The sequence below is a fragment of the Argopecten irradians genome, chromosome 2 (genome assembly GCF_041381155.1).
Source record: "Argopecten irradians isolate NY chromosome 2, Ai_NY, whole genome shotgun sequence".
NCBI lineage: Eukaryota > Metazoa > Mollusca > Bivalvia > Pectinida > Pectinidae > Argopecten > Argopecten irradians.
Window position 1 is genome coordinate 51,510,960 of NC_091135.1, and position 20,651 is coordinate 51,531,610.

Sequence of the window (20,651 nt, forward strand, 5' to 3'; positions counted from 1 at the left end):
GATTGAATTTCCATCCAGACTTTAAAAAAACTGTTTTGTGACAAAATGGAAGATTTTTGGTTGCAAATGTCTTCATATATATCATACAATTATAATATAGTTTATGATAAACTAAGCCTTTTACAGATGGAGCTAAAATCTGTATTACTGAATCTTACAATAACATTTCCTTCTTACCAAAATAGGAATGGTCAAATATCCGATATTGGCGCTACGCTAAGGATAGTTTCCGTCAAACCTAGATTGATCCCTAGTTATTATAAAATAAATAAATACCAGTACCTCATAAGAAGCACAAATAGCGCAAAATCTTATAGGCCAGACACAGAACAGGCTGGTGAGGAAGGAAAGGCAAAAATAATCTCTAGGCGGAGGCTCCTGCAATTAATTTACATGTTTGAGTGACAATAGATCAACTTGTAATCCATCCTTATAAGAGTTTTAGAATGCCACCAGCTGTTAATAGGACGTTAAGGATAACAAACCAAACCAATTTTCTTTTTAACCAGCGAAACGAGACAATGCCAAATAGTTTTTGTGACAAAACCAATTGTGGATCGGTCTTCCCAGTTTAAGCATTTATGTCACTATTTTAAACATGATCATGAAAGAAACTTTGTTTGCAAACTATATGAATCTGCCTAGCGGATTCTCACAAAAGTTTGCAAACAAAATATATTTCATAAACCGATGAAGTTAAAAAAAATAGTTACATTAATGCTTATTATTAATTTTTCAGACTACATGATAATATGAAATGCGTTTAAACGTAGTATTCCATTGATTTTTCAATGGATTATTTTTTTTGATCATTACGCATGTCGACGCCTCTTTTGTGACGTCATGATAAAATCAAGTTTTTGCGCCATTCTCGGATTTTTTCTTCACTGCTAATAACGCAAAGAGTATTATATTTGGTGTCCATACTTAGGACTTTTACATGTAATAATATATAACCTGTTGCAATAATCAACAAACTATGAAACATATGTAATACGAAAGAATGGTAATCCTACCGTCGGCATCGCACGACCGGCGTGTAATTGTCGATCAACAATTTCTATTGTTGTCATACTGGGAGCATACTGCGAAATCGACGTTGGTTCAAATTCTGGACGAGGAGGCGCTGCAATATAGAAATATGGTTACTCAATCTTATTTTGTAAATTAAATTTTTCATTTCTTCTATATGATATAGCTGAATAATAATAATCTTACACCAAACTTTACTCATGAATTCCCTGTCATTAATATGGATATCTTGTGCTTCATGATAGAAGGCATAAACTTTATGGAAGGCTTTGAAGACCTGACCTTGCTCGGTACAACATTAAAAAGAAAAAGATAAAACCTGTAAATATATTTCTGAAATATCCTAACGTAAAAAAAACATCTATTAAAGTCAGCTAAAACATCACTTGATATTCTGTTCATTGTTTTTTTTAACATTTGTAAATAATTAAACGAGGAAGATAATTATTATATCTTAACAACTTTACACATATACAAAGACAAAACATCTTGCTATGACTCCAAAATGTCACGTCATTTCACATTAATACAGTTTACAACAGGACAATGATAGCTTGGATATATAAGAGAGGAAATAATACATGAAATAAATATATGAAATAAATCTCAATGCATTCGAATTGCAATAATTCCCAGATCTGTATCAACTCCACAAATGTTTCTAGACTTATCGTGAAAAATACCAGGCCTCCCGTGGAAACAACTACTGGAAAATGCTCATTGATAAGTCTAATGTTCCGTGGCGCACATGTTTTGATAACAAGATGCCTCAAACATTTTTAATATTGTGTAAAATAGCGATCCCCAACGTACAAGCGATTTTCCCCGCGGTACATGAACCGCCTTAACCGGGTGTATGCCTATGAAGGGGATAAGTGATCACTAGGTAGGGCTCTCACAAACCACTTCCTCACTTCTCCCAGCATTCGGCATTTACGTGTGCGTGCAATTGATGCATACATACAACATAATGGTATATATGTAATGCTAAGTATTATGATAGGGGTAGTGCAATCTATCGATATAAAATCGTTTAAACACCCTTGCACTTCGACCATCTTTTAACTGGTCTCATAAGCCAAATTTGGCAAGATCTGTTATTGACAACATTGTATAGAATGTGATATAAATAAAGGGGTGTAGAAAAGCACTATGATTTAAAGCAAATTTAAGAATAAAAAAGAGTTCAGAAAAAGGGAAGGGAAAAAATAAAATAAAGAGTGAAAGTATGTATGTGAGGTCTTATTTATGTATCAGGTGTTTAAGAATTAAAGTATATATTTATGTATAATCTAACTTAGTTGGTAAGAATAAAACTTGAAAACATATTTAGTTTTTAAGCAAGGAAGTATGTGTGTATGTATGATGAGGTGTGGAGGAATTTGTGTTGTTAATTTTAAGTACATTATATGACGTTTGGATCTGATAGCGAGTGAGATAGAAAGGGTGGAATTGAAACAAGAGGCCCATATAGGCCTTAACGGTCACCTAACATTTGATAGAAATTAGTTGAGTCATTTACTAGCCAACAGATGTCTTTTGTTCTTTTTACGAAAAAGGAACCATTTTTGTAAACGTAAAAATATTTACATAACACATCAAGAACTTCAAAATACAATGAATTTATTACTTTATCATGGATGCAATTTTTCAATTACAATAATGAATATTATTGCAGATAGCAATAACTCCGTCACTTACAATCAAATCAAGTCAATTTTTAAACATTTTCAAGTTCTTTGAATTTTAGTTTGCATACAAATTATCATTAAGTTCAGTGAATAATTAAGTTACATAAGTTATTGTGTTTACAAGTTGCAATGATAATTATTATTGCACGGGAAATAACACCAGTTACGATGGAGTAAGAAAATTTTTCAATCTTGTTTTTTGCTCTAATGTTAGTCTGTGTACAATGTTTCCTTAATTTTAGTGAATATTTACACAAGTCATCATGTTCACAACGAAGATCACATAATACATATGAGTCTAAAGGGCAAAATCTCTCCAATGTTAGTCTACATACAAAGTTTTATTGAAGATAATCCATCGCCGACAAAGCATAAGCGATAATCATCACTTTAACAATAATTGGTGTTTAATCAAGTATGTCTAATAAACACAGAAATAATATGAAATAATTTATTTGCGTATGGTGCATGCAAAATCAGTACTGCATTCAATATAGGACATAGTGCCACAATTTTTTTCGAGATGTAATTATTTATTTTTGTTATTTTATATAAAAAGCTTACTTCTGTAATTTAAGAAAATAATTATTCGTCTGCTCCTGTTTATATAGAGGAAAAATATTATTTGTCAGCAGTGGAGCATCTTTAAGCTGAGTGCATATTTACTCATTATCAACGTCAAATAGTTTTATTAGTGCAAAGGGCATTAACTCTGTAAGTTACAGTCGAATCAAGCCAATTTTCGAACTCGATCGAGATCTTTCAAATGTTAGTTTAAATACAAAGTCGCATTAAGCTGAAAGTTATCGTCTTCACAGGGTCAAATGATTAATATTATTGCAAAGGGCAATAACAACGTAAATAACAGTCCAATCAAATCGATTTTCAAACTCGTCCGGAGTCTTTCCAATATAGGCTAGATGCAAAGTTTCATTAAGCTCAGTGCATATTGAGTCAAGTTATCGTGTTCACATGGTCGTTTGATTATTATTGCAAAGGGAAATTACTTAATAAGTCAAATCTTGCCGATTTTCGAACTCGTCCGAGATCCTTCCAATGCACAAAGTTTCATTAAGGTCGTTTCATATATACTCATTGACAAGTTATCGTGATCACAAAGAATTATTAATGGCCAAAATCGGAATAATAACAAGAGGCCCAGAGGGCCTGTATCGCTCACCTGTTTTTTTGTTAGTAATTATCACAAGACTCTGACAATCAGAAAACTAAGCAAAATTGACTTCCAAAGTTTAATTTTGAATCACAACCACACAATGATGCTATTGATACCATACAAATATGCTATCTAATACATAGGTTCAGAGACAAAATAATTTATATGAAAGTAGTAGCCTAATTGACCTTTTTGACCTCGCATCTACATGTATTGCCGTCTAAGGCCCCGGGGGTCAGCCCTTTCATTTGTACAATTTCAAATCCCAACCCTATAAGGATGCTACCATTGCATTATAAGTGCTCTTCCATTCTTAGTTGCAGAGAAGAAGTCGTTTATATGGAAATAGCTAAATTAACCCGTTTTGACCCCACCCTTCAGGCCCCCGGGGGGTCAGCCCCATCATTTGCAAAAATTTGAATCCAAACCCTATAAGGATGTAACCATTACATTATGAGCGTAATCCCATGTTTAGTTGCAGAGAAAAGGCATTTATATGGAAATTTACCACTTTTGACCCCGCCTATCAGGCTCCCGGGGGTCAGTCCTATCATTTGCACAATTTGGAATCCCCACCCTATAAGAATGCTACCATTGCATTATGGGTGCTATACCATGCTTAGTTGCAGAGAAGAAGTCATTTATATGGAAATAGCCAAATTGACCCCTTTTGACCCCGCCCCTCAGGCCCCTGGGGGGTCAGCCCTATCATTTGCACAATTTTGAATCCCCACACTACAAGGATGCTACCATTGTATTATGGGTGCTATACCATGCTTAGTTTCAGAGAAGAAGTCGTTTATATGGAAATAGCTAAATTAACCCCTTTTGACCCCACCCTTCAGGCCCCCGGGGGGTCAGCCCCATCATTTGCAAAATTTTGAATCCAAACCCTATAAGGATGTAACCATTACATTATGAGCGTAATCCCATGTTTAGTTGCAGAGAAAAGGCATTTATATGGAAATTTACCACTTTTGACCCCGCCTATCAGGCTCCCGGGGGTCAGTCCTATCTATCATTTGCACAATTTGGAATCCCCACACTATAAGGATGCTACCATTGTATTATGGGTGCTATACCATGATTAGTTTCAGAGAAGAAGTCGTTTATATGGAAATAGCTAAATTAACCCCTTTTGACCCCACCCTTCAGGCCCCGGGGGGTCAGCCCCATCATTTGCAAAATTTTGAATCCAAACCCTATAAGGATGTAACCATTACATTATGAGCGTAATCCCATGTTTAGTTGCAGAGAAAAGGCATTTATATGGAAATTTACCACTTTTGACCCCGCCTATCAGGCTCCCGGGGGTCAGTCCTATCATTTGCAAAATTTGGAATCCCCACCCTATAAGAATGCTACCATTGCATTATGGGTGCTATACCATGCTTAGTTGCAGAGAAGAAGTCATTTATATGGAAATAGCCAAATTGGCCCCTTTTGACCCCGCCCCTCAGGCCCCCGGGGGGTCAGCCCCATCATTTGCACAATTTGGAATCCCCACGCTATAAGGATGCTACCATTGCATTATGGGTGCTATACCACGCTTAGTTGCAGAGAAGAAGTCATTTATATGGAAAAAGCCAAATTGACCCCTTTTGACCCCGCCCCTCAAGCCCCCGGGAGGGGGGTCAGCCCTATCATTTGCACAATTTTGAATCCCCACCCTATAAGGATGCTACCATTGCATTATGGGTGCTATACCATGCTTAGTTTCAGAGAAGAAGTCGTTTATATGGAAATAGCCAAATTGACCCCATTTGACCCCACCCCTCAGGCCCCCAGGAGGTCAGCCCCATCATTTGTACAATTTTGAATCCCCACCCTATAAGGATGTTACCATTGCATTATGGGTGCTATCCCATGCTTGGCTTCAGAGAAGAAGTCGTTTATATGGAAATAGCCAAATTGATCCCTTTTGGCCCCGCCCCTCAGGCCCCCGGGGGATCAGCCCCATCATTTGTACAATTTTCAGTTAGTAGCCCATTAGGATGCTACCAGTCAAATTTTGTTGAAATCCGACCAGCGGTTATGGAGAAGAAGTCGATTGTTGACGGACGACGGACGCCGGACGCCGGACGCTGCGGTATCCCATAAGCTCACCTCGGTCCTTCGGACCAGGTGAGCTAAAAAGTAGTGAAAAGAAGAATATTTATATAATATACTGATGATGAATGGGTTGAAGTGAAAAGGAAAGAAATAGTTGTAAAAGAGTTTTTGTATTATGTAATTGCGATTACCAATAAAAAGTGTAAGTAATATAATGTGATGAACAAAATGTGTTAGCACGGGAGAATGACCTTAATTAGATTGCTAAAAGTGTATGGATGACGAACGAGTGTGAATACATTAGTATTTCGTGTTTTGATAAAAACGACGATGTCTGACATCTCACCTCTGAGTGCAAATAGAAAAAAAAGAGAGAAACAAATTGTTTGCTCCGATTTCGATAGAGAAAAATCAACAGTAATGTAGCATCTTCTAAAGCACAAATAAAAAAATTCGAGAGAATTAACCGGTTCTGGTTTTGTATTTCGTCAATTAACTTACAGAGTTAAGTGTTAATTGACCAATTGTTCAAACGATAGTAAGTTAGTCGAGAAAGAGGCTCGATTTTTAGATTTTGTAATGCTTCATCAAAGTTTCCCATTCTGAGCCGCGCCCCTTTGTCTCAAGAGGTCGGCACTAACTTGTTTATATGAAATAGGAATGTCCTTCCCCAATGATGTTTCACACCAAATATGGTTGCAATCCACATAAGGGTTAAGGAGGATAGGATTTAAAAGCTAAATATCATCGAAGTTTCTCGTTCTGAGCCCAGGGGTCGGACTTAACTCGTTTATATAAAACCTTACAAGTCTTTCCCAAATGATTTTTCACCCCTAATATGGATATAATTTACTCTATGCTTAAGGAGGAGTAAGATTTTAAATGCAAATTTCATTAAAGTTTCCTAAACTGAGTCCCGCCCATCTGTTCCAAGGACAGTAAGTTTATATAAAATAGTATTGTCCTTTCCCAACAATAATTCAACCCAAATTTGGTTGCCATCCATTTCAGGATGTAGGATGTGGGATTTTAAAGCTAAAATCAAGAAAATTTCAGGCCTGTCTTGTTTCCCCTAGGGGTCCGATCATGATAATTTATATAAAATATGACTGTCCTATCTTAACAATGTTTCAAACCTTTGGTTGCCATCAATTCCAGGATGAAGGAGGAGAAGGATTTTATAGCTAAAATTAAGAAAATTTACCCTTTGGAGCCCCGCCCCTCTACCCCTAGGAGTCAGACAATGCACACTTACATAAAAATAAGATTGCCTTGCGCAACCATATTTCAAACCATTTGGTTGCTATCCAACCAAGAGTTAAAGAGAAGTAGGATTTTAAAGCTAAACGACTTTGCGGTTAAGGAGGGATAGCGTTTTAGATGCAGGTGACCTAAAAAGTAAACTTTATTTTTTCTTTTTAATACTTCTGTCTTTCTTGGTGTCTGACTGTCTGAACGAGCTTAATTCTTGAGCAGTCGGAAATGACATGATTATTAACAAGCTCTTGGTCATAAAATACTATATGTGACAATTAGAAACTGTAGTGATGCACTTTTTTATTTTTTTTCAATTTACTTGTAATTAATATACTTATTTATGTAAATACTTGCCCATTTATTAATACATCAATAAAAAAGAATGCAAAATCATGCATAGTTAGTCAGTTAAAATAGTGTGTATTGTTGTATTTACTGTTGATTTGGGATTTTGTTTCAATGTAAAATGTCTAGTACACATATTATAAACTGTATGTAACATAAACACGCACTTCATTTATTATCCCTTGTTTATTACATATTTGTATTTCAATTCCTTTGGTGAATAATACAAACAAACAAAAATGATTAATTATTATTATTTAATTGCACTTTCCTATATGCTAGGCATGTATTAACTGGTTTATCACCGTCAACATGGGCCAACAAGAAAGTACAATGTACTAACCATGTTTTTTATTCAATTTCTCACATTTATCTGATTTTGTTTTGCTTTTGGTTTATTGGCATACTATATATGTCATTTACAAAGATACCAACAATGGATAGAATATCCAGTTGACTATTTATAAAATCTAAATCTATTGAGTTTGGTTAAAATATGGATTCTTGCAAATACTGAAACCGGATTAGGGATATGCATGTTGTTTGTTTCCTTGGGGTAAGAAAAGTCAGAAACTTTTAACAAGGTAAAAGGTTTAGCATACAGTATTGCTTTTAATCTTATATTTTCCTTGTTGTATCAAAGTTATCATTTATTTGTAGACACTTTTTGATACATCTGTGTATCTAATAAATGACTTAATATCCGAATCGACATATCTTATTGGTACTGTAAGGGAAAATAGTTCAGCAGTGTGATTATGTTTTAAAACTTCTGTTGAACATTGGAGAGGTGATTTTAGATGGCATATAGACATGATAGATATGTAATTGTTCAGTCGAGAGATTGTAGAACTATAACTATTGTGTCACCTATTCACAAGGGTTCAGATGTTTCGTCATGTGTTCGTACTATTAAATACTGAACTGGTTTTAAGAAAACCACTGTAGCATGCTATTATAAAACCCTTTAATCACGGTATGCTTGTGATTTGTAAACTTACTTGTGCGTACAAGTTACTATCTTGTACGTACAAGATACTATCTTGTACGTACAAGATACTAACTTGCATTGTACGTACAAGATACTAACTTGTACGCACAAGATAAATAAAACTATATAGTGACCCTAATACGCCGCCGTAGAAAAGAGAGTACAATGTGTCTGTATAAATACAGTGTAATGCTAAAGCCAATATACAAAGGGTTCCTTCGCCTGCCTAGTAGAAAGACAGTTATGAAATGTGAGGAGTGTAATGTTGGTCCTTGTTTGACCAGAGATAGAAACTGTTGTGGTATTATGGAAGTGCTGAGAATGTAAAAATTTAGGATTGGTACAAAAAAGAAGCAACTATCGGAGGAAACATCAAGTGAATTGATTGTTATAGTAAATGTAAATCAAAACAGTAATCAAAACTGTAAAATATATAGGTTTCACTTTCATTCAAAAGTTTGATGTATTTATCATTGAAAATAATATTTACATTATGTACTAAACAATTGTATATTGGTACAATTGGTAAGATATTAAGTCTGTAGAATATATAGCGTATACATAGATATGAGGTCATAGTTAGGGAGTTATATAATTGGTGAGTCCAGTTCCCAGGGTCCCAAGTTCTGATTTGAAAATAGGTATGGGTAAAGTCATTGATAGGGGCTTATAGTTGATCCAGTTGCCACGCTCACTGCCTCTTGGCTTAAAAATAAGTATGAGGTCTTTTGGGGGGGGGGGGGTGTTCAATGTTGTTTGTTTTGGTTGTTACGTTTTTGAGATGGTTAGAAATAATAATTATCTTATAAAAGTGTCAAAAAAACATTACTTCAAAGCAAATCTTGTCAAAGGAAAATTGCTGACCCGAATTTTGGTCCAAAGAATAGGACCAAATTTCGGGTCGCAAATTTACTCAACAATTTTACTTTGACAGGATAATTTACTTTAAAAAAATAATATATTCAAAATGTATAAGTAAGACAGATTGTGATTGAGAAGAATGAATGTTCAATCTATTTTGAAACAAATTAGTTACATGCAGATGAATGAATTATCTCCCTTAAATCTAACATGACTTGATATACATGCACGTTTTACAAAATCATGTTTTTAAAAAGCTAAAAGCTCATATATATTTGCTAAACAATGCAAAAACATCTATATGAATTCAATACTTTGCTATAATAAATGTTTTTCCTAACATCTGTTAATAAATATATAATTCTGCTATCAATATTGTCATTTTTGTTTGGTTTTTTTCATTGCAAGTCGTATTGCGAAACCCCTTGTCAAAATTTTGTATTCTCTGTTAATGGCCCATCTCATAGCATCATCTTCAGAAATATTTGTAGTTTAAAATGTAACATTAATGCAGGCGTCTTGATGTTATTTTGATAATCAAAACACCAAAAGAAACACAAAAAATAGTTTCAATAAATAAGTCCGTTTCCGTGAAAATTATATTTAGAAAAATAACATGTGAATTATATCCATTGGAATGATTATCACACTTCATGCTTCCATGCAAAGCAATGCTTATTTTATTATTTTAACACGTCAAAAACGACCGAACTGGAAGGGGTTAAGTTACCAATATAGATAACACATACCATTTGAAAAACATGGAGGGTCGTCGTCCTTGGCAAACTGTTGATGTGAAGGGTCACTAACATTGGCGTTGCCTGAAATTACCATATAATATCTAAAAAAAACTAAATGTAAAATAACAAGAGGCCATAGGACCTTAAGGGTCATCTGACTATAGATTTGATCAATATTTGCTCACCTGCATGCAATGGTACTTTAAAGTTGACCTTGGTCATCAATTCAAAAGGTAAAATGTCAAGAGTACCATGGTTATTACGAAATTATTGCTTAAAGATGCTCCACCGCCGACAGAGCATAAATGATATTCATTATTTGAACAATAATTGGTGTTCAATCGTGTGTATGTAAGTCTAATTAACACAAAAAATAATATATATTTTTTTCATTTTGGCTTTGGAGCATGCGCAAACAGTACTTCATTCCATATAGGATATAGTGCGTCGGAATTTTTTCGGGATGCAATTAATTATTTTCTATATTTTTAACTTGACATAGAATTAGAAGCTCAAACTTTTCAATGGTGGTAATGGTGTAAAGTAAGTAATTTTTGTAACTGAAGAAAAATGCTAAATCGTCTGCTCCTGTTTTTGATAGTGAAAAAATACTATTTGTCGGCGGTGGAGCATCTTTAAAAATTCAGCCTATTTGATCCCTTTCACCATCAGTAGAGTTTTAAAGATAAAATTTAAAAAAAAAATCACCTTTTTAGGTCCCGACCAGACTCATTTATATAAAATATGATTATCCTTCCCCCTAGGGATTGGGCAAGGCTCATTGATACAAAGGCCCCACCCAAGCCTAGTGAAAGGTACCAAAAGGAAAACAGATCCAACACAAAACATATATCATTGCGGCATATAACTGTTGTATGTGCCGTAATTTTTATGCTAAAAAATCCAACTTTTTGAGCATAACAATATCCACATCTACATTACAGTGAAATAAGTACATACGGTCAGACCGTAAAGTCATGTAGTAATTATCTCCTGCCCAACGAAGTTGGCGGGGGATATACAAATGGTTCCGTTCCGTCCGTCCGTCCGTCCGTCTGTCCGTCCGTACGAATGGTTTCCGGAGCATAACTCTAAAACCAGTAGGGATATTTCCACGAAACTTGCTATTTTTAGGTTTTCATTTTTGCATTTTTTTCCGTAACCATGGAAACATTGCTGAAAATATCATATTTTTGTACCAAGTTCGTTTCCGGAGCATAACCCTAAAACCAGAAGAGATATTTCCACGAAACTTCATAGACACATTGGTCTTATGGTAGTGCCTTTTGCTATTTTAAGGTTTTCACTTTTTGTACTTTTTTCTGTAACCCTAGAAACATTGCTGAAAATGGCAGATTTTTGTGTAAGAATCGTTTCCGGAGCACAACTCTAAAACCAGCAGAGATATTTCCATGAAACTTCATAGACACATTGTTCTTATGGTCTAGTGGTGCCTTTTGCTATTTTTAGGTTTTCACTTTTTGTACTTTTTTCTGTAACCATAGAAACATTGCTGAAAATATCATTTTTGTAGCAGGTTCATTTTCGGAGCATAACTCTAAAACCAGCAGAAATATTTCCACGAAACTTCATAGACACATTCTTTTTATGGTCTAGTAGTGTCTTTTACTATTTTTTGGTTTTCATTTTTTGCACTTTTTCCGTTACCATGGAAGCATTGCTAAAAATATCATGGTAAATGGTAAATGTTACTTTGCAAAACTCCACCCATCTTTGTGTTTATAGTCTAATATAAATGTCAAGGCTGTATACCTGATTCAACAATTGCAGCCCCGCTCTACTTGAATTATACTCCATCTTTCTTTAGCTCAACCTCCTTTTTCCTGGGTTTTTTTCATACACATAAGTCTCCACAATCAAACTTACTTCAGCTTTGATATCTCCATTGGCGGGGGATCTGAATGACTATGTCCGTGTTTTATTTTACGTTTTTCAGTGCGGTCCTGCAGGTAGGGCGTTAGAATTTTGTCAGTATAATGTGACTGGGTGGAGTGTGTTGCTTGGTGTCTTCGGCGGCATGCTTCAGTGATATAGCACTATAAAAAGGGCAACAGTTCCACTATACAAGAAGACACAACATGAATATACCGCAGTCTCCCAAAACACGCACCTCGCACAACATACACGCAAACACACCGCATACATGGGAGGCCGTCCTTACATGACCATAGCTGTTAATAGGACGTTAATTAATCAAACAAAAAAACAAACAAACGTTAGAATTTTACCTGCGCTGCCCCTATTTCATCATCGTAAAAGGCTTCTAGATTTAGGATCTTATCTTTTCTCTTCTTCGTTCTTTGTTCTACGTGACACCGCCTCAATTGTTTTGAGCGCTCGCCCCTGCGAAATAGGCTCTAGGTTCTGTCCCATGACTGAGACATATCATAGTCTACGAAAGTGGTAGTTTCTGCTCCTGCTTAGCGCTAGGCATAGAAGGAGTGTAACAACTGGTTCGTTCGCCCGTTGTCAGTAAAATGTGACCGGATCTGGTGTGTTGCTTGGTGTCTTCGGCAGCATGCTTTAGTGATATAGCATTATCAAAAGGACAAGGATTCCACTATACAAGACACATCATAAACATAGCGCAGTCTCCAAAAACACACACCCGCACTTCATACACGTAACACACCGCATGCATGGAAGGCATAATTTAACAAACAAAGGGGAACCTACATATCAAATGTGAGAAAGATCCGATATATATGTTTTTTAAATTGTGATAAAAAGAATCGTTAACGGACGGAAGGTCGGACGATGAACCACGAACGAAATGCCATTTGAATAGTTTGATGATCTGATGAGGGTGGGGGGGGGGAGTAAAAACCGAACAAATTAACAGTGCTTAAATTATGTTTTATAACTAATGTTTAAAAGGCGTCATATTTGGTTTCAACTAAGACATGCAAAGTCGTCTGCTTGCTATTTGACTTTTTACATAAACATTCCTCCTGAGTCATATCTTAACAAGATCGAATTACCTTCCTGGTTTAAATATAGATAGTTCTTTGTCGATTGACTGCGTAGTATTAAAAAGACGTATTCCTTCATTAAAACGTGTTTGATAGTGTCCAATCGCTTTGATGCTGCCAAATTGAAACCAAAATATGTATGTACCTTGAACTATGAAAAAAATGCCTTTATGCATTGATTAATACTACATTGACAAACTCAGATACGGTCAATATTTCTAAGGTAAAAAAACCTTTCGAGGATGAACAGCATTATCTGAAACCTTTTTATTTAAGTTCTTGATACAACACATACCAGTTGAAAAAGTGGAGGTTCGTCATCCTTGGCAAAGCGTTGATATGCAGGGGTACTCATATTGGGGGTGCCTGAAATTAATACGTTACGACAATTTCAATGCCTAAAGTTAATAGTTTAGATTTGCTTATAATAATTGTTTTTTTTTCTACTTTTCATGTTAAATAAAAAATATAATTTCAAAATATCTGTCCAATTCCAAGTGCATTTGTATCGTACTTTGATAACAATGACAATTCAAAATAACATACCTGATCTGGTGAATAAAGAATTATAAGTTACGGCAGTTATTGATCGTTTTAACGCAATCAAGTCCCTAGCCAGCACTAAACGTCCTGGTTTAGTATACAATAGACACCCAAATGACTTTGGATAACTGCCAAAGCTTTAGAGATTTTAATGGCAGATAAAGCATCTAGTATGTTTAAAAGTATGCATATATGTGTCATAACTTGAGAATTTGGAAGTTATTTTTCTCCAGTTATATATTGAAAACGGTAAGGGTTGATGAATTAAGCTGTGAAAATCATTCAAGGGCAGTGATGAAAACGTGTGATGCCCTATAAACATTGATACAACACTATTTGCACTGTAGATATCCCTTGTTTTATTATTATATTCTTTATACACTTTTGTTTGATTATATTTACATCCTATTCACAGCGAGGGACAGCTTCCCATGTATGCGTTTATTCGAATATTCGTTACATCCACTTTTACAAATCGGTAAAAACTCCCGAAATATGTTTGAAAACTAATTGAAATGATCAAAATGTTATTTACCTATGTAAATGAAATAGTCGTAATTATTTATAAATTTTGTGGCCAACAAGGAAGCAACATTATCATGCACATTCTTATTCAATGCAGTAAGTTGTTTGAAAAGAGATTAACATTCGATTACTAGTATCATATGATCTATAATTAATTGCATTGATGTCTTGTACATATTTCACTTCTCCATAATTTCAAACTTTAAATATTTCTATTGTTGATCATCTTCATATGTATGTATAGACGTAGTATGAAGGTGATATGATAACGTGATCAGTATTACCCTGTTCACTTGTCCCGCAGGTACGGCGTAAGAATTGTTCCTGCTGTCCCCTATGAATGTGATCGAAAAGGGTGATTATTTGGGACATTATATTTTCCTTTGTAGTTTCTAACTTTTCCTTCCTAACGCTTTCCCTGGTATCGCTTTACATTTGGTCTTTAGTTGATCGTTCGTCACTGTGGGGAAAATTCTAGGTCCCCGGGCCGAGACAAACCATTGTCTATAAAACGTGGCAGTTTCTGCTCCTATTTGATGCTAGGCACAAAGGGAGTGCGGCGACTGACTGGTTCGACCGTTGCCAGCATACTGTGTAACCCATTGGGATGTGTGTTGCTTTGGTGTCTTCAGCGACATGCTTAAGTGAGATAGCGTTATAGCAAAAGGCTTATTGAATATAACCTAATTTATCCGATTGACCCAGGCAATTTGACCATAGGATGTAATCATCTTGAGCAGGTCGTGTATATATCCATGCAACACTGAACATCAATCTCAAACTATCAAATCGCAGTATCAAATCTCCATTGTAATATCTAATTAGGAAGGCTAATGAATTAGGACTTAAACAATAAAATGTTGATTTTCATGCTTTGACCTCTGACATCCAAGTAATAAGTACAAGTCACGATGACATTCATATTATGGTTATTATATATATAGTTGGCTGGTTTGTGTAAGGGTTATTAAAGGACGGCCTCCCGTGTAATGCGTGCGTGATGCATGCGTGGTTGAGAGACTGCAGTTTCTATACGTGTTATATAATAATGGACATTTTGCCCTTTTAAAGTGCTACCTCACTAAAGCATGCTACCAGAGAGACAAAACAAACAAATCGTTGTATTGGTAAAACCATAAACAAAAGACGCTGATTTAAATGCAAAAGCTTTATTAATTCCATAATGCTTTGAGATTCTTCTGATTACAACAATACTACACGAAGAACGCTTTTGATTATGTACGGTTTGTTTTTATTTCTCTCTTCTTGTTATTTCAAATCACTTTCTATAATATTCCTACTTTAGAATAATATGTAATGATACATGAATCTGCAGGTATTTACGTTTATAATTACTGCATATGTTGGTATGTAAAATAAGATAACAATTATTAAAAGATTAAGAAGGCAACTATTTTGGTGTCCATTCGGTATAGCATAACGGCCTGTTAATATAAATTCTGGATGACTACCTAAACGTTAGTTATATTAAATTGAATAGCATTAGTAACTACATGTATCGTAATTTAACAATCGGAAAAACTGGTCTAAGCTCACACTCCACAATAGTCAAATATACACAGACTTCATTGGTGGATTTTTAACGGCCAATCTTTCCTTTGATGTTGCTTACGATAAGCGTCAATCTTGCACCTTATGGAAATTCCAGCCACATACAAACTGAATAAAGTATACACTGGGATACCGAATAAAATACTTAATATGATATATCTGAGTGCCTTTATCGAACTTCTTCGAGCTCCTTCCACATCACCATCTACGAGCTTGTTTTTTGTCTAAAAATAAAACCACAAAATTAAGTCATAGAGTGTCAGAATATTAATTGATTTTTGTTCAAATTACAAACAACTGGAGCTATCCTCCCCTCTGCTTTCGCCACCATACAATGCGTCTGATTATATATCCGCCATAAAAATAGTGGCTAAACGGAGGCCCAATATTTGTAGTTTAATACGTTCTATAAGCAACTACCTGTTATACAGTATCAAAATGCTATTTAAAAGAGGTGCGCTATGAAAAAAGTCCTAAGTTTAAAGCTAATCCTAATTAAAAGGTATTTGAGTTGACCAATCAGAGGCGCCGTATAGGTGTTTACAAAAGGGGTTTGAAAACGTGAGACGTGCATAGTTATTGGATACATATTTTTCAATTTTTAACTTTTGTCAAATGACCATGGTTTATACAAGAAAGACTCACAATAAGATTGAACCTAGTTTATTCAAACTTGAACAAATCCATTTGTTTCTAGTATTTATTTAACTTTACTATATACCACATCGAACGCCATGCTATTCAATTTACCACATTCATGTTAAGATTATTATATTATCATAATATAAATACCAATACCTCAAATGAAGCAACCATAGCGGCTAATCCTAGTGGCCAGATACAGAACCAGAAGGTGAAGCAGGACAAGACAAGAAAATCACGAGGCGGAGGCTCCTACAATGGATGTACATAATGTTTGATAGTCAAAACAGTTATTACAGGACTTGTGTAAAGTTGTTTAATTACCAGCTGTTATTGAAACATAGTTACCCAAAACAAAACAAAACCAATCTGCATTTTGTAACCGGCATTTGGTTTATTTAGCGTCCTATACATCCATCGTAAAGGATTTGCCAGGTGTGATGGAAGGAAACCGGAGTACCCGGAGAAAATGTTTTGTTTCTTTGATTACAGATGCTCCACTGCCAACAGAGCACGAACGATACTCCTAATTTGAACAATAATTTGTGTTTAATCGTATTTACATTTATTTAAGAAATAAAAACAACGACTGACTAATTACGTGAGCGGTTTCGCCTCATTCAAAGGCCAAAAGTGAGGCGATGTCAAGTGAGAAAAGATAAGATCCTAAATTGAGTCGCCTTTTACAAGCATGCAATAAAGACAGCGGGTATAATCATAACGCCCTACCTACACGGCGTACCCGGATAATACCACAGATTCGCGGTCAGTACCTGGCAACTGCCATACATAGGATTCGAACTCGGGAGCTAGTGAAACCAGGCGATGACAAGTAGTTTAAGTGATAAAACCACAGATTCGTCTTTCCAGTGATAATTTCATTGAAAACCAATAATTACGTGCAAAACTATGGCACTATTTGATAATTAAAATCGCAGTACTACTTACCACAAACAGTCAGCTTTGATAAATTGTTTCAAAACAAACTGCTTATATTGCAAATAGTATTATGCTTGTTGATAATACTTCAGGAAAAATGTAATACTATATAGACACACGATGGAACATATGTAACGGTAAGAATAGTTATCTTACCACTGGTTTCACACAACCGTATGATTGTCTATCAATAATGGCTATTATTGTCATGCTGGAAGCGTGCTGCGGAATTGAATTCTGTTCAAATTCTGGACGAGTAGGTGCTGCAATATAGAAATACGGATACTCAACCTTATTTTGTTTATTTTGACTCATATTTCTCATTTCTATCATATGATGTAGTTGAATAAATGCAATCCTTTATTGTAAAGCTTCGCTCATGCATTCCCTATAATTGTTTTGGGTAATTTTGTGTTAATTAATATTCTGACACTCTATGACAAACCTATTTATATGGAAGGCTTTTAAGATTTAACTTGCTTCAATATGATATTATTAAGATGATTAAACATGTGAGGAGTTAGCCCACCATCATTAGATCGCCTTTCGTCCGTGGTCCATGGTCCGTCAGATTAAGATTATTTTATTTCCTTGTTTTCAAAACATTGCAGAGTTGACATGAACATATAAAATATTTAAGAATTAACTTGAATAGATTTTTTTTATGTTATTGAGATATAACACAAAAATCTGAGTGTACTCTAAATAAACCGCGAAGTGGTTTATGATGAGAGTACACTCAGATTTTTTGTGTTATATCTCCATAGCATAAAAAAATATATTCAAATTAATCCTTATAATTCAATTTACTGAAGATGATCTTTTCTATATTCAAAATTTATTTTGGGACTCTTTTGTCTATGAAATCACTACGCCGTCATCTCAGCCAATCAGAAGCGGCGTTACAAACGGCGACGCCATTTTTTCCTTTATGGGCTGATAAAGTAAATTTTTAACCCAATAAAAGTTTTCTTAACAAATAAAATTGAATTTAAACAATACAAACAGTGCTGGACAAATATATAACTACATTTTGAATAATAAAATAGGTACATTGTATGATTAATTATGTATATATACCATTCATAACACATAACACATAAAATCAATGATTTATAATGCACATTTAAAAACCTTGCAATATCAATTAAGTTAGATAAGAAATTAAATTATCTCGTAGCTTTAAAGCCAAATCTATATATTTTCCTAACTTGTTTAATTCCCCTAGATTCTGGGTTCATAATAAAAGTACCAACTTAAACACACTAGGTCGTCTATAATAATATGATTTAATATATATTTTTCTTAAATCAGAGTAACAATTGCATATCAGTATAAAGTGAAATTCATATTGAATGTCATTAATATTACAGACCTAACACAATCTTTGAATTCTCTGACGTCCGTCCTTTCGTCCGTCCGTCCGTAAACAATTCTTGTTACCGCTATTTCTCAGAAAGTTATACAGGGATCTTTTTTAAATTTCATATGTAGGTTCCCCTACGGCACTAGTTATGCATATTAAATTTTGGGACCGATCAGTCTACATGATGGTTGCCAGGCACCCATCTTGGAATTTGATAGTTAAAGTTTGTAACCGCTATTTCTCAGAAAGAACTGAAGGGATCTGTCTAAATTTCTTCTGTAGGTTCCCTTGACTTTAGATGTGCATATTGCATTTTGGGACTAATCAGTAACTTGAGCCAAACTACAAGTCAGGCATTAATATCAGGATATAAACAATGACTGTATCTTAAAGATCAGTATAAGATAAAGGCAAGTAAGAACTAAAACACACATTGTCAATGTTAACTTACATAAAAAAATAGTTGCCTGGGATAAAATAAGTTTAGCTATTTAAAACACATGAGAAAACTCAAGCACAATGTTGATGAAATGATGAAATGTTGAGTAGATAAGATGATACATGTAAGATGAGAGAACGTTCATATTTTGTTTAAAATGCCGATCTCTTTAAGATAGTTGAATATACGATTGTCTCACGACATGGAACAATGTGTACATTTCGGAGGCATCGTAATACTTATTAAACTAATATCAAAATCACTACAGTGCACTAACTAAAATATGTTCCATTGTGAGAGGAGAATCACATGCATGGCATGAAGGAGGATCCGAGCGCTTTTCATAGATCGAAATACGTAAAATATGTGTGTCTAGTTCGGAGCCGAGAGAGAACAACTTCCTCTCTGCGGTCTCTCCGACTAAATAGTTTAGAATAAAGTGTAGGTTGTATTTTAAACAGTTTATAGTTTGTTTCGATAGACCACCTTTGTTGCCAATGGTATTTGATGGCGGACTGAATAGAACGTATGAAGTCAGTGTATGGTAGTTTCAAATCTGTTTGTGATAGGTGAATAGTAGTCTAAACTGCTTAATCGGCCTTTTCATTCCCCTTTATACCCACATGACTGGGAATCCAGAGATAAGTAGTTTGAGTTTGAGAAGATAATCGAAATGTTCGTATCAAAAGATTTTGGATTAATTGGTTTCTAGGGTTTCTTGATTTCAAAGTCTGAAGAACCGAAAGAGAATCGGAACAGATGATTGCCTTTTCAATGCGATGTTCTTCGATATGGTCAAGCGCCAGACCGAGAGCCCATGCTTCCGCAGAGAAAATGGCGGCAACATGCGGGAGTCGGATAGAGTAACATTGATTTGATGTACAGCATGCTGCCGCAACATTATCACCATCTTTTGAACCGTCGGTGTAGATCTGAACATGGTAAGGGAAAGTCCTAATACCCTTCCGAAAGGAGGATTTGTGTTTTTCGGGTAATACACTGGACTTGTCCCTCTCATGTAGAGATAAATTGATATCAGGTGTTCGAATGAGCCATGTTGAACATCCGATAAGGTGTACTCGTCATTGGTGTCAAAATTTATATTTTGAAAAAAATTGAAATGCTGCTGCCAAATGTTGGTATGAGCTTTGGATTTTGTGTAAATATCGGTTGTTTGGCATTTGGAACAAAGGACAGTTTTGAATCAAATATAGTCAAAGAAATTCGGTGCCTGGAGCTGCCTTTAAGTCACAATACCACCAACGAGCTTGGGACCTGCTCAACAGTCAGGCCAGCAAGAGTCGTCCACAGGTAAGGGCTCGTGTGGTTAACAGAAAGATGGCTTAGTCCTCCAATGTAAGTAGCAAGAAGGTTTGGATGGAGTACGGAATCAAGGCACTGGACGTTTTCCCGGACATATCAGTGACAGAACTGGAACGAAATGTCTTTACTACCTATCGACTCACATTAACATAACCACAGAACAAAT

At 35.2% G+C, this 20,651-nt stretch overlaps 1 protein-coding gene and 1 long non-coding RNA gene across 3 annotated transcripts in view; one reads left to right on the plus strand and one right to left on the minus strand.

The window, feature by feature from the left end:
- LOC138315853 (trafficking regulator of GLUT4 1-like) overlaps positions 1 to 20,651 on the minus strand; it is a 51,911-nt gene that overhangs the window by 25,008 nt on the left and 6,252 nt on the right. For both annotated transcript variants that reach the window (XM_069257158.1, XM_069257157.1), the window contains 7 exons: positions 17,514 to 17,620; positions 16,575 to 16,670; positions 13,683 to 16,000; positions 13,432 to 13,502; positions 10,153 to 10,224; positions 1,017 to 1,126; positions 283 to 378 (listed from right to left, as the gene is read on the minus strand). In XM_069257158.1, coding sequence (XP_069113259.1) covers positions 15,791 to 16,000; positions 16,575 to 16,670; positions 17,514 to 17,620 — 413 coding nt within the window. In that variant the 3' untranslated portion in view covers positions 283 to 378; positions 1,017 to 1,126; positions 10,153 to 10,224; positions 13,432 to 13,502; positions 13,683 to 15,790. The remainder of the gene's footprint in view (positions 1 to 282; positions 379 to 1,016; positions 1,127 to 10,152; positions 10,225 to 13,431; positions 13,503 to 13,682; positions 16,001 to 16,574; positions 16,671 to 17,513; positions 17,621 to 20,651) is intronic.
- Positions 1 to 20,651, plus strand: part of LOC138315856 (uncharacterized) — a 38,230-nt gene that overhangs the window by 13,238 nt on the left and 4,341 nt on the right. The window lies entirely within an intron of this gene.